Source organism: Helianthus annuus, chromosome 16, assembly GCF_002127325.2.
Source record: "Helianthus annuus cultivar XRQ/B chromosome 16, HanXRQr2.0-SUNRISE, whole genome shotgun sequence".
Lineage (NCBI taxonomy): Eukaryota > Viridiplantae > Streptophyta > Magnoliopsida > Asterales > Asteraceae > Helianthus > Helianthus annuus.
In genome coordinates this window covers 154,309,326-154,324,217 of record NC_035448.2, presented here as the reverse complement: position 1 = coordinate 154,324,217, position 14,892 = coordinate 154,309,326, and the positions used below count along the sequence as shown (strand labels likewise).

The following is a 14,892-nucleotide window of genomic DNA, read 5'->3' as shown; positions in this document are numbered from 1 at the left end:
TAAGACAAACAAAAACATCAATTTAAAGTCCCATAAGGTGATTCGTGTGTTAATATGATTATCTTGGCCTAAAGGCAGAAAACTCCAAGTATTCAATACAAGGTTATTGTCTTCTGGTTGTTTGACATAGAGAAAAATAAGCCCTAAGAAAACAAATATGAAATGAGATGACCACGTAGTGAATTTATCAAGTTATTTGCATCTCTAATACAATAAGCCGAGTGAAATACATCATCCTCATTATGAAATAGACATATGGTAGAATGCATAGACTAGTTTTGTTCAACTAGTAAGGTTTTACACTCATATAACAGTCAAGTCCTCATGTAACTTAAAGATTCACTTCAAAGGTTGTACAGAATAATAATTCAATGGTCAAAAACGTAACAATCCAATTGTTATTCCTATGGGTATTTAAGGCTAGAGAGAGTCGTCTCATTTTCCTTATATTTCTTCGACGTCACGTTAGTTTTCACCTTATTTTTCTTAGTTTTCCTAAGCTTAGTATCAGGGCCGGTCCAAGCCCAAGTACTTTGAGGCTTGGGCTTTAGGCCTCAAAATCAATAGGACCTCCAATTTAAAAAAAAAAATCATATATGATATTTGTGTTGGGCTGAACTTATCTTTACACATACAAAAAATATATAAAAATACAAAAAAAAATAAGTTAACTTCGCCAACAATAAACCTTTTAGTTTATTTTGCGGGTCCCAAGCCCGGTAAAAGAGACTTTTTTTCTCAAATAGTGTTTTTTTTTTTTTGAAAAAGAACTCGAGTTTTTAAATTTGCTTTAGGCCATCAAAATGGTTGAGCCGGCCTACTCACTGTCTTAGTTTTCCCTAAAATTTCTCAAAACCAAAATATTTTAATTTTGTTTGATACTTGAAATATCAATATATTTGAAAATTTTAATATAACTAAAAATAAAATTATATAACTTAAAATAATATAAATTATAAAAAAAGTTAAATAACCCATAATCTAATGATTAAAGTCATTAATTGTAAATTGATTATTTGTTACAGAGTTATATGTTAATTATATAGAAATTATAGAAAATAGAATTACTTTTTTACAAAAAAATATAGAAAGATTTAGAGGGTATTTTACAATTTGTCTAAAGATTAAGGGTTTTTTTTGAAATATTTGTAATCTGTTTTCTCTCTTCATTCCTCTCGTTTTCGATGACTCAAGTTCTGGCCAGCCAACCTGCAAATCTGTCGAGTATGTGTCTGTGTATATGTGCAGTGTTTGTGTATGAAGATACATAGCCAAGACCGAACCTTCTCCTAGAAGGCTGGGCCGAAACATAAGGGACACATATCCAGAAGAACTTCGTCCCTCAGTCATGAATGGACGCAACACCAAAAGGTGCGTCCAACCGGATGACATCATCAAGTTGACTAATATAAATACCCTCATCAAGTACACCACAAGTACGATGGGAGTACTGATGGAACGTGCCCGGGCATTCACTAGGGGAAAGAATGCTTGTAGAGCAACGACTAAACCAAAACAGAGAATGTCTTCTTGGAAGAAAAATGGAGGCTCCGTCTTTGATAAACCTCCGGTCGGAAACAGGGGACGAACACACCCTTATAGCAGGAATGATCGAGCCCCACGGGGCAGAAGTACAAACCCACGTGTAACACCCCGTGTTTTCAAATGTCAAAGTCAAAGTCAAAGTCCAAGTCCAAGTCAACTTTGACTTCTTTGACTGCTAATGTTCTCTTTGCTTTTGTATTATGTGGAGTAAGTGTTGTATAAATGAAATGATCGAATGTTTAACCAATGCGACCGATTTACGACTGTGAATAGTAGGAAGTAACAATGCGATAAAGTTAATCAATCAATAATCAAGCTAATCGATTCATCAATCGAACTCGAGACTCGAATTATGTGAACCTTGGTATTGTATTACGTGTGTGTGTGCCTTATGTGTTACTTGTGCGTGTTTACTTATATGTTTGGTGTGGTATTCAAGCGAATCAATTGAAAATCGAATCGAAACCCGAAAGGCAACCGAACTCAATCGAAACCGACATCGAAATGTGACTTGTAGAAGATTGTATGTTAGATATAGTGGTTGAGACTGAAAGTAATTTGACTAGGAACTCTATCGTATTCGTATCATCGTCCATCGAAATCGAAACATCGAAAATCGTCGCGAAATACTCAAAGTGTGTCGCGGATCGAACAGGAGGCATCCTGATCGAACAGGCCAGCCGATCGGCTAGCATCTTCCTAGCCGATCGAGCAGCCCATTCAATCGGAGCTCCTGGCCGATCGGCTGCCACTTTCCTCTTTTGGAGCCTATAAATAGGGTTGTCATTGTCACACTTTCCATTTTTGGAAAGCTCTGACCGAACCAGCCTTCTTCTTCCTTTTTCTCAGATTTCTCTCAACTCCGGTAAGTTTTCACTCTAATTCTTGTACGTTTTTTATCACTACATGATTCTACACCTTTCTATCTTTCAAAACTCGATTTCTAACCGTGAAATCACCAAGATCTAAGTGTTCTTGGGTGGTGTCATCATGATGTTCTTGAAGAACACCAAACTTTGGCCTCATTCAACCGTGAATAGCTTAGATCTGACCGATTTCCACATAAACAAACTAAGGTTCTTACAAATCTTAACCTTGTTATGAATAATTTCCAACATTCTTCAACCTTTACACTCGAACCCTTAAAACCGGTAGAAACGGAGCTTGAACCGGCTAACTAATCATTCTAACAGTTAAGAGGTTCAAGATTCGGATTCTATCTACTAGGTTCACCGATTCCGGGTTAAACTCTAACCGACGTTCCGAACCGTTCACCGGCCGGACTTGGGTGATTCCTGTCCGAGTCGAAGAAACGAGTAGGAACGGAGGATATCATAGTTCAACTCGTTATCAAAACTACCTCGATATGTCGACAAGTAATTAAACAGCCAAGTGTTAGACGAAAGGCCGACCAGGTCAGAAATGCTGGCCGAACGGCTAGGCTGTTCAAACAGCCCAGCCGATCGGACATGCCAGCCGATCGACCGGGCCAGCCGATCGGCTAGCACATGGTCTCACACTTTTCAATTTTTATGAAGTATACTATTGACGAAGTGATGTTCGATCGAATACGTTACTCGATTGGTAAACATTACTCTTCGGATCATGAGATACTATGCTTCAACACTTAATCATTTTCACAACTCGTTCGTAGTAGGGAATGCCAGCCGATCGAACAGTCTGTTCGATCGAGTGACATCCTGTTGGGACCCGCTTCAAAAATTCCCAGCCGATCGACTAAGCCGGCCGATCGAACGAACCGTTCGATCGATCGACCTGAAAGGTAAGGACATTTTGGTGTTCTCATATACTACAACGAAAACTTCAAAAGTTCAAATCCCCAAACACAAACACACTAGAGGAAGAAACAATCCACTCGAATGGCCCAGCCGATCGAGCCTACCGGCCGATCGAACAGGACTGTCCAATCGGACATACCAGCCGACCGAACAGTGATAGGTAAAACCTGTACCATCACTACAACATGCATTGCAAGTAAATTCACCATCTTTATTGTCGTAAGGCGCTAACGGGAGGATGGTTAGAGGGTGTTCCGGATGTGACTTGTGAATGATCTCTCTTTTTAGATGAAAGCATGATTCGTGAAGATGAAAGTCGCAATCTGGTTCAACACATTTATAGCCGTTGCCAACTAGTGTGTCTTCACATCCTGAACAAATAACCTCATTTTCTTCATCTTCTTGTAAGTTGACTCTAGACAATTTGTGGAGGTGGCTGAAATGCATTACTTCTTTATCTTTCGGTCCATTTTGAGGCGTTGAATGATCATGAGAGCTAGAGATCGACTCTGATGGATTAGTGGGAATAGAAACAGAAGGTCCATTTTGTGGCACAGAAGGATATTGAGCACTAGAATTGTGGGAACTTGTTGGAATGGAAACAGGTCTGTTTTGAGACATTGAAGGATCTTGGGCTGATGGAATTGGATTCTGTGGATAGCCAGTGGGAACAGAAACAGAAGGTCCAGTTTCTGCCACAGAAGCATATTGTGCACTGGAATTGTAAGAACTTGTTGGGATGGAAACAGGTCGGTTTTGAGACACTGAAGGATCTTGGGCGGAAGGAATTGGATTCTGTGGATAGTCAGTGGGAATAGAAATAGAAGGTCCAGTTTGAGCGACGGAAGGATACTGGACACCAGAAATCCGATTCTGAGAACCCATTGGAATGGAAATAGAAGGGTCGTCTTGAGGCATTGAAGGATCTTGACTGCTAGGAATCGCATTTGGCGGATAGTTAGTGGGAACCGAAACAGAAGGTCCGGTTTGAGCCATGGAAGGATACTGGGCACTAGAAATCCGATCATGAGAACTCGCTGGAATGGAAACAGAAGGCCGGTCTTGTGGCATTACAGGATCATGACCGCTAGAAATCGTAGTTGGCGGATAATTAGTGGGAATAGAAACAGAAGGTCCTGTTTGATCCACGGAAGAATATTGAGCATTATCAAGCGGGTTCTGAAAATTCGTGGGAATCGAAACAGAAGCTAGATTATGAGCCATGAATGGATCCTGGGAAGTAGTAGTTAAATTCTGATTATGCGGTGGAACGAAACCACATGCTAGATCATGACCAGAAACGGTATTTAGAGGCATGTAATGATTCTGGGCACTAGCGAACGGAATTGGAGGACTTTCAGGAACAGAAGCAAACGGGACATGGTGATCAATGTTAGAATTTTGTACTCCATTCCAACCTTGTGGAACAAGTTCTTGAAACGGGTGTGCATTCTTTAAACTTGTAGCTCGGGAAATGGAATAAGCGCATTGGACATGAAGGTCGAATTCACAATCAGCACAGGAATAGGAGAAGCCAGTTCCGACGATATTACAAGAATTGCAGTAAAAGGAATTAGAGTGGTAAGTCGGGTAAGGAACCAAAGTGAGGGGATGAGGAGGGTGAGATGGGTGTTTCAGGGACCGAGTGGCTCGGTAGCATTGTTCGTGCAGGAAGAAGTTGCATTGCCAGCAAACGTATACGGTTGCGGTGGCGGAAGAGTGGCAACCGGAGCATGAGACTTCGACGCCTTCTGGCATGTGGTGCATGATCAGGTTGTGCAAGTGGCTGAAATGCTTGAACCCTTGATCCATTTATGTGAATGTGTTTGTGGGTGGAATTGGAAAGAGAGAGTATATGAAGATAAATAGATGGAATGGAAGTGGTTGATCATGTGCAAGTAGCCATGAATGGAATGGAGTTGAATTGGTCAGATTGACAACTAGAGATTCTTCTTGTCTATCTAGAAGTTGACTTTGTAATGTTATGAAGATTTTGGTGGACAACAACTGATCAATATATTGATGAAGTAAACGGATCTAATTACAACTTGTTCGTGAGGATAAAGTTTCCATAACTCAACATAAATTTAAAGTTTTGACGACTTTTTTATAAAAATAACTTTTGGTATACCGTGTACTACATTTGTTTTGTAGTGCCAAGAACCGTTAATTTAGTGAAATACATCTTCAAATAACTTAATTTAGTACTTAAGAGTCATTTGTTGATTTTACTTTAAGTTACAGTAACATTTACCGATTCTTCGCAGTTATTTTATTAATGGGTTGGTGGAAATAGGGGATGAAAATTTTCCAACGATAACGACATTGCTTTTTATAATTTTGATTTTTATTAAAAGAGAAAAGAAAGTCTCAACAATACAAAGACTTTTTACACAATTTTGTCATTTTTAATCCAGTAAGCTAACACCCTTAGAATACTTCATGCAGGGTCCATGGAGCAAAGCCCCTAGGTGGGGTTTGGGGTAGCGCTATTGGAAATAACTAAGATCATAACCAACCGCTATCAGCAGTAACTAGGCTGTTTGCATTAACTATGCATCAGTAGCTACTTCGGCGATCAGAAGTTGTAGAAGCCATATTACAACTGAAGGAGTTCTTGCTAACATGGGTTTTTGGTGAAGATAATTGAATAACTGTCACCCATTTTAACCGTCTACTGACACACTCTTTTGCGAAGCATTGTATCATTTCAACTGAATGTAATGATGGTACGCCAACTATAAAACAAAAGCGTTTGGTTTGTTTCTAACAGAAAGCACATACTTAACATACATGATTCAGAGACATATCCAGGGACATTCCAAACTACAAAACCTACGATAACAATAACCGAAATATAGTCAAGCCAAGAAAAACATAGGCCATACTTATAGATTTGTTCACATGTAAATAACTGTGACACCATTGTCACTTAAGCTTTCTATGGACCTCTAAATAGATTCCTCCATGTTGTAGTAGAAATCTCATGGCGCCAAGCTAGCGATGCTCGCGCCCATACCAGCTATCATCTGAGCAAGCTGTTGATTCATTTGCATTTCCAGCTGAAGCCTCTGGAGCTGCACTTGAGTATCCATAACGCTTTCATTTTCGCGTTTTTCACTATTCACACAACCCAGATGCGTTTCGAAATCGCAAGACTCACAGTAGTACGCCCAACGATCCTTTTGGATAGCTCCTTGACAAACATCACATGAAACCGTAAACTCTTCACCTTTCACCGGACACGAATAGAACAATTTAAGCGCATGCTCATGATCGGCCCGTTTCACTGTTTCAGGCAAGCTTACACATTGAACATGTAGATCAAATTTACAAACAGAACAATGATAGGTAAAACCTCTACCGTTACCAAAACATGCGTTACAAGTAAACTCGCCATTTTTATTGTTGTAAGGCGTGAATGGGAGGAGCTTTAGCGCGTGTCCCAGGTGTGACTTATGATAGATCTCTTTTTTCAAGTGAAAGCATGATTCATGAAGATGAAAGTTACAATTTGGTTCGGAACATGAAAAGCCCTTGCCAATTAGATTATCTTCACATCCAGAACAAACAACCTTATTTTCTTTATTTAAATTTACTATAGATAAATTGTGGGGGTGGCTGAAATGGATTATTGAGCTTGTGGGTGTAGAAATGGATGGATTTGGGGCCGTAGGAATTGAATTCTGGCGGCCAGGCGGAATGGAATTAACATAAGCATGATCATGAGGATTTGAATGATATTGCACATGTGAAATGGATGGATTTTGGGTAGTAGGAATTGAACTCGGGTAGCCAGGTGGAATGGAATTAACATAAGCATGATCATTAAGATTAGAATGAATATTGTGGGCAACAGAAACAAAGGGGACATTATTAGCCATGTTGGAATTGTGCACTCCATTCCAACTTGTAGCTCCGGAAATGGAATACGCGCATTGGACATGAAGGTCGAATTCGCAGTCAGCGCAGGAATAGGAGAAGCCGGTTCCCTTGATTCGACAGGAATCGCAGTAAAAGGAATTAGAGGGGTAGGTTGGGTAAGGAACCAAAGTGAGGGAATGAAGAGGGTGTGACGGGTGTTTCAGGGACCGAGTGGCTCGGTAGCATTGATCGTGCAGGAAGAAGTTACACTGCCAGCAAACATATACGGTTCCAGTGCCAGAAGAATGGCAACCGGAGCACGAGACTTCGGTGCCTTCTGGCATTTGGTGCATGACTAGATTGTGCAAGTGACTGAAATGCTTGTACCCTTGATCCATCTTTCTGAATGTGTTTGTGGGTGCTGTTGGAAAGATACTATATGAAGATAAATAGATTCTAGTAGTTGTTGTGTAAGTAGTTATTGAATTGGTCAGAATGCCATTTTCTACTAGAGATTCTTCAGATCTTATGTACAAGTTGACTTTATAATGTTAATAATTTTGTTTAATCTTTATAAACACTTCTTACTTAGAAACAAAGTAATGTTTATCATAATGTGTACGTCCACACGCGTATGAAAATGCATAACAAATCAAAGATTAGTGGGTAAGAGGGGTAACAATCGGCTACTAGAAAACTGGCCATTTGCGACCACCTTTTGGTCACAAATCTGTCGCAGATGGCTATCGGCAGCTTCGCTGTTTATTAACATGAAATAAAAGTCAAAGTCAGCTCTTTCAAGTGGCAATAGTTTAAGCATTGCAAAATTGCAATGGAATTAGAATTGGAATCGGACTTGGTCTACCAAATAAATGTTAGATTGTCAACTCTAAAGAGGCTCTAATTTGCGGATTGCAACCAGTTTAATAATAGAATATATAGCTGGATGATTTGACTATTGGTGCATAATTTTAATTGACTGAGTCGTTATCATTTAAGTAGACTAAATCGTTAAACCAGGATTTAATTTCAAGAAAAACTATGGTAAGTGCTAACTCGGAGAGGTTAGTTTTATCAATGAATTTTGCAAGACAACTATGGAATGTCGTTGATAACTGAATATATATTTTTAGTGAAAATATACAAAGTTGGTATCTATAACTGTCACGGCCTGGGCGAAAGGAAAAAATAGGCCCTCAAGGGATTATCACCCGTTCGCCAGTTCCCCGCTCCCTCTTTAATTTTCAGACTATCAATCTTTGTGATTTTTAAATGAGTTTAAATTTTAAAACATTATATTTGGTTTAATTGGGTTAAATGGGAATTCAATTTATTTGTTTGGGCCTAAACTAAATATGATAAGTTAATGGGTTTTATGACATATTGAGCTTTAACTTTTGAATTTAATTATATCCTTTGTTTACAAAAATTATATATAAAAAACTTTGGGCCCCATGAGAAAGAGGAGGCGATCGCTCACCTAGCCCATCCCATGGGCCAGCCCTGACAGCTGTCAAAATTTTTATAGATCGATCGCAAAAGCTGTTTTCGACGGATTTTAGCGACCAAAAGAATCAGTCTCTAAATTTGCAATCAAACACCTTGTGTCACTTTAACCATTGAAATATTTGTGACCGATTTTACAACTAAACTTTTGTGACATGCTTAATGACTGAAATGTTACCAGCTATACTTTTATCGACCACTTTTTACTTGTGAAAAATTCTTGGCTTTTTTAAATAAGTTTCCATTTTATACAAACACGTATTAAACATTAAACAAAAGTTTATATAAGTTGACGAAATAATACAAATCCGTTCAAGTGTGGGTGGTGATGGTGATAGATCGAACATTCAACAATAAATTCAAACAAATCTACTCACCTTGCAAGTACACATTAAAAATTTCATCCGTTGATTATAAAATTTTAACAAATACAACAAAAAACCATACAAATTAAATAATAAATGCCGTGATACAGTTAAATTCATACAAATTATATAAAAAGCACTTGTGAGGTAAACATCCCAAAGATTCATCGACAACTTGGGCGTGGGGAAGACTTTTACCCGTCGGCTAGTCCTGGGCGCGCGTATAGACTTAATCAACCACAAACCACGGTCACCTAACGCTTATTCTCATTGTAAAACAAAAGAAAAAACAAGTGTTGGTTACGCAGATCAATCAATGTAGCCGGTAAGGCATAAAAACAAGTATCAGATACTATATAACACATAAAAGAAATTACTGAATACCAATATTGCCTGGTAACTTCACCCGGCACAATAAGTAAATCATGATTGTGCAACTCTTTCTTGCATAAAAACATATGCACTAATTATATATTTTCTAAGCTGTATTTCCGGCCGAGAGCATTTATCCTAGCAATTTCATACGCTTCATCAAGCCTCTCCTGGTCAGTTCTTGAATCATCAACCTGATCCCCACTACTTTCATCACATACTTGACGATTCACACACTCCAAATGTGTCCCAAAGTCACATTCCTTGCAGTAATAAGTCCAGTGATCTTTATGCACAACGCGACTACACACGTCACAAAAGAATGTGTACTCTTCTCCCATCAACGGGGCCTCGTAAAACAGCTTTAGCACATGTTCATGATCATCGCGCTTTACTGTTTCGCTCAAGTTCGCGCACTTAACATGCAGATCATGTTCACAGATTGAACAATGGTAGTTAAAGCCAGAACCATCTTTATAGCATGCATTGCAAGTAAACCTACCATTTTGGTTCTTGTATAGCGATGAGGAGAGAAGGGTAAGAGGGTGGGCTGGATGAGATTTGTGTTGGATCTCTTTCTCTAGATTGAAACAAGATTCATCAAGTTGAAAGCTACAGTTTTGTTCGGCACATGCATAGCCTTTGCCGATTAAGGTTTCTTGACATCCTGAGCAAGTTATGTTCTTTTTTCCATGTTTTATGTTTACTAAAACCAAACCATGTGGGTGGCTAAAATGTTTGATACCTGGAGTTGTTGTCTTGTTTTTACCGGATTCGCCATAGTGAGGTGGTTGTGAATTCGGAGCAGTAGGTGGAACAGATGCGAAAGGGGTATGTAGATGTTGCGGTATGGATGAATTATGTGCACTTGTGGGAACACTAGTAAAACTTTGAGGTATATGTGCATTTTGTGCACTAGTGACCAGATTTTGAGCACTAGTAGGAACAAATGTCGAAACATTTTGAGCCATGTAAGAGTCTTGGGTGACATTTATCGGATACTGAGCAGGAACTGGAATTGGGGTCGGAATTGGAATTGTGGTCGGAATTGGAATTGGGGCCGGAACAGAAAAGGTTGATACATTTTGAGCCATGTAAGGGTCTTGGGTCATGCTTATTGAATATTGAGCAGGAACTGGAATTGGAGTTGGAGTCGGAATTGGAGTTGGAATTGGAATTGGCGTCGGAAATGAAATGGAGGGGACATTAGGGACCGTTGGAGCTACTGCTTGGTCTGGATAAGATACATGATGTGGTTGAGGACTAGTGACTGGATGTTGATGAGAATTTGTAGCATCAGAAATGGAATAAGCACATTGGACATGAAGATCAAAATCGCAATCGGAACAGGAATAGGAGAAACCGGTTCCAATGACTTTGCATGAATTGCAATAGAAGGAGTTGGAAGGGTAAGTAGGGTAAGGTAACAAGTTAAGGGGGTGTTGAGGGTGCGACGGATGTTTCCGTGAGCGAGTTGCATGAAAACATTGCTCATGTAAATAGAAATTGCATTGCCAACAAATGTATATGGTCTTCGTCGCCGAAGAGTTGCAACCGGAGCATGAGACCTCAGCACCTTCAGGCATCTCATGCATCAATAGATTGTGGTTGTGGCTGAAGTGCTTGATCCCGGACGCCATAGATCAATCCTCGATCTAGCCTTTGGGGGGGGGGGGGGATAACTATATATTTTGTTCAGTTAGAAGTGAAATTATACATATACAAGGATACTGGTAGAATGGGAAATAGAATTGGAATAGGATGGGGACTTGGTCAAGAACCACAACTATGGCTTGTTATATTCTTTGGTTGACTTCATTTTTTAATACTCTTTTGATAGCTGGATTGCTGACTTTTGGGCAATTATTAGAGTAAAGTCAACTGATTTTTGTTAAGTTAACTAACCCTTGCATTATGTTTTCATTCTTTAAGAACCCCTACCTTAGTTATTATTGGTATGAGAACATGTTATATAAGACAAACAAAAACATCAATTTAAAGTCCCATAAGGTGATTCGTGTGTTAATATGATTATCTTGGCCTAAAGGCAGAAAACTCCAAGTATTCAATACAAGGTTATTGTCTTCTGGTTGTTTGACATAGAGAAAAATAAGCCCTAAGAAAACAAATATGAAATGAGATGACCACGTAGTGAATTTATCAAGTTATTTGCATCTCTAATACAATAAGCCGAGTGAAATACATCATCCTCATTATGAAATAGACATATGGTAGAATGCATAGACTAGTTTTGTTCAACTAGTAAGGTTTTACACTCATATAACAGTCAAGTCCTCATGTAACTTAAAGATTCACTTCAAAGGTTGTACAGAATAATAATTCAATGGTCAAAAACGTAACAATCCAATTGTTATTCCTATGGGTATTTAAGGCTAGAGAGAGTCGTCTCATTTTCCTTATATTTCTTCGACGTCACGTTAGTTTTCACCTTATTTTTCTTAGTTTTCCTAAGCTTAGTATCAGGGCCGGTCCAAGCCCAAGTACTTTGAGGCTTGGGCTTTAGGCCTCAAAATCAATAGGACCTCCAATTTAAAAAAAAAAATCATATATGATATTTGTGTTGGGCTGAACTTATCTTTACACATACAAAAAATATATAAAAATACAAAAAAAAAAATAAGTTAACTTCGCCAACAATAAACCTTTTAGTTTATTTTGCGGGTCCCAAGCCCGGTAAAAGAGACTTTTTTTCTCAAATAGTGTTTTTTTTTTTTTTTTTGAAAAAGAACTCGAGTTTTTAAATTTGCTTTAGGCCATCAAAATGGTTGAGCCGGCCTACTCACTGTCTTAGTTTTCCCTAAAATTTCTCAAAACCAAAATATTTTAATTTTGTTTGATACTTGAAATATCAATATATTTGAAAATTTTAATATAACTAAAAATAAAATTATATAACTTAAAATAATATAAATTATAAAAAAAGTTAAATAACCCATAATCTAATGATTAAAGTCATTAATTGTAAATTGATTATTTGTTACAGAGTTATATGTTAATTATATAGAAATTATAGAAAATAGAATTACTTTTTTACAAAAAAATATAGAAAGATTTAGAGGGTATTTTACAATTTGTCTAAAGATTAAGGGTTTTTTTTGAAATATTTGTAATCTGTTTTCTCTCTTCATTCCTCTCGTTTTCGATGACTCAAGTTCTGGCCAGCCAACCTGCAAATCTGTCGAGTATGTGTCTGTGTATATGTGCAGTGTTTGTGTATGAAGATACATAGCCAAGACCGAACCTTCTCCTAGAAGGCTGGGCCGAAACATAAGGGACACATATCCAGAAGAACTTCGTCCCTCAGTCATGAATGGACGCAACACCAAAAGGTGCGTCCAACCGGATGACATCATCAAGTTGACTAATATAAATACCCTCATCAAGTACACCACAAGTACGATGGGAGTACTGATGGAACGTGCCCGGGCATTCACTAGGGGAAAGAATGCTTGTAGAGCAACGACTAAACCAAAACAGAGAATGTCTTCTTGGAAGAAAAATGGAGGCTCCGTCTTTGATAAACCTCCGGTCGGAAACAGGGGACGAACACACCCTTATAGCAGGAATGATCGAGCCCCACGGGGCAGAAGTACAAACCCACGTGTAACACCCCGTGTTTTCAAATGTCAAAGTCAAAGTCAAAGTCCAAGTCAACTTTGACTTCTTTGACTGCTAATGTTCTCTTTGCTTTTGTATTATGTGGAGTAAGTGTTGTATAAATGAAATGATCGAATGTTTAACCAATGCGACCGATTTACGACTGTGAATAGTAGGAAGTAACAATGCGATAAAGTTAATCAATCAATAATCAAGCTAATCGATTCATCAATCGAACTCGAGACTCGAATTATGTGAACCTTGGTATTGTATTACGTGTGTGTGTGCCTTATGTGTTACTTGTGCGTGTTTACTTATATGTTTGGTGTGGTATTCAAGCGAATCAATTGAAAATCGAATCGAAACCCGAAAGGCAACCGAACTCAATCGAAACCGACATCGAAATGTGACTTGTAGAAGATTGTATGTTAGATATAGTGGTTGAGACTGAAAGTAATTTGACTAGGAACTCTATCGTATTCGTATCATCGTCCATCGAAATCGAAACATCGAAAATCGTCGCGAAATACTCAAAGTGTGTCGCGGATCGAACAGGAGGCATCCTGATCGAACAGGCCAGCCGATCGGCTAGCATCTTCCTAGCCGATCGAGCAGCCCATTCGATCGGAGCTCCTGGCCGATCGGCTGCCACTTTCCTCTTTTGGAGCCTATAAATAGGGTTGTCATTGTCACACTTTCCATTTTTGGAAAGCTCTGACCGAACCAGCCTTCTTCTTCCTTTTTCTCAGATTTCTCTCAACTCCGGTAAGTTTTCACTCTAATTCTTGTACGTTTTTTATCACTACATGATTCTACACCTTTCTATCTTTCAAAACTCGATTTCTAACCGTGAAATCACCAAGATCTAAGTGTTCTTGGGTGGTGTCATCATGATGTTCTTGAAGAACACCAAACTTTGGCCTCATTCAACCGTGAATAGCTTAGATCTGACCGATTTCCACATAAACAAACTAAGGTTCTTACAAATCTTAACCTTGTTATGAATAATTTCCAACATTCTTCAACCTTTACACTCGAACCCTTAAAACCGGTAGAAACGGAGCTTGAACCGGCTAACTAATCATTCTAACAGTTAAGAGGTTCAAGATTCGGATTCTATCTACTAGGTTCACCGATTCCGGGTTAAACTCTAACCGACGTTCCGAACCGTTCACCGGCCGGACTTGGGTGATTCCTGTCCGAGTCGAAGAAACGAGTAGGAACGGAGGATATCATAGTTCAACTCGTTATCAAAACTACCTCGATATGTCGACAAGTAATTAAACAGCCAAGTGTTAGACGAAAGGCCGACCAGGTCAGAAATGCTGGCCGAACGGCTAGGCTGTTCAAACAGCCCAGCCGATCGGACATGCCAGCCGATCGACCGGGCCAGCCGATCGGCTAGCACATGGTCTCACACTTTTCAATTTTTATGAAGTATACTATTGACGAAGTGATGTTCGATCGAATACGTTACTCGATTGGTAAACATTACTCTTCGGATCATGAGATACTATGCTTCAACACTTAATCATTTTCACAACTCGTTCGTAGTAGGGAATGCCAGCCGATCGAACAGTCTGTTCGATCGAGTGACATCCTGTTGGGACCCGCTTCAAAAATTCCCAGCCGATCGACTAAGCCGGCCGATCGAACGAACCGTTCGATCGATCGACCTGAAAGGTAAGGACATTTTGGTGTTCTCATATACTACAACGAAAACTTCAAAAGTTCAAATCCCCAAACACAAACACACTAGAGGAAGAAACAATCCACTCGAATGGCCCAGCCGATCGAGCCTACCGGCCGATCGAACAGGACTG

At 39.1% G+C, this 14,892-nt stretch overlaps 3 protein-coding genes across 3 annotated transcripts; all 3 read right to left on the bottom strand.

Moving 5' to 3' along the window:
* Window positions 1-619: 619 nt before the first annotated feature.
* LOC110915530 lies at window positions 620-5,231 on the bottom strand. The gene is made up of 2 exons (XM_022160250.2): window positions 3,415-5,231; window positions 620-623 (listed from the first exon to the last, which is right to left on the bottom strand). The coding sequence occupies exons 1-2, from the start codon at window positions 5,154-5,156 to the stop codon at window positions 620-622; spliced, it is 1,746 nt and encodes a 581-aa protein (XP_022015942.2). The 5' UTR covers window positions 5,157-5,231.
* An 854-nt stretch (window positions 5,232-6,085) lies between these two features.
* LOC110915534 lies at window positions 6,086-7,674 on the bottom strand. Its single transcript, XM_022160253.2, has one exon. It carries the CDS (start codon window positions 7,604-7,606, stop codon window positions 6,329-6,331), a length of 1,278 nt encoding a protein of 425 aa, XP_022015945.1. The 5' UTR covers window positions 7,607-7,674; the 3' UTR covers window positions 6,086-6,328.
* A 1,425-nt stretch (window positions 7,675-9,099) lies between these two features.
* Window positions 9,100-11,146, bottom strand: LOC110916437. The gene has a single exon (XM_022161178.2). The coding sequence runs from the start codon at window positions 11,089-11,091 to the stop codon at window positions 9,547-9,549; it is 1,545 nt and encodes a 514-aa protein (XP_022016870.1). The 5' UTR covers window positions 11,092-11,146; the 3' UTR covers window positions 9,100-9,546.
* Window positions 11,147-14,892: the final 3,746 nt, after the last annotated feature.

What these genes read in the sequence shown, in the direction of transcription:
- LOC110915530 (XM_022160250.2), bottom strand. Translation starts at nt 5,156, where the DNA reads ATGGATCAAGGGTTCAAGCATTTCAGCCACTTGCACAACCTGATCATG.
- LOC110915534 (XM_022160253.2), bottom strand. Translation starts at nt 7,606, where the DNA reads ATGGATCAAGGGTACAAGCATTTCAGTCACTTGCACAATCTAGTCATG.
- LOC110916437 (XM_022161178.2), bottom strand. Translation starts at nt 11,091, where the DNA reads ATGGCGTCCGGGATCAAGCACTTCAGCCACAACCACAATCTATTGATG.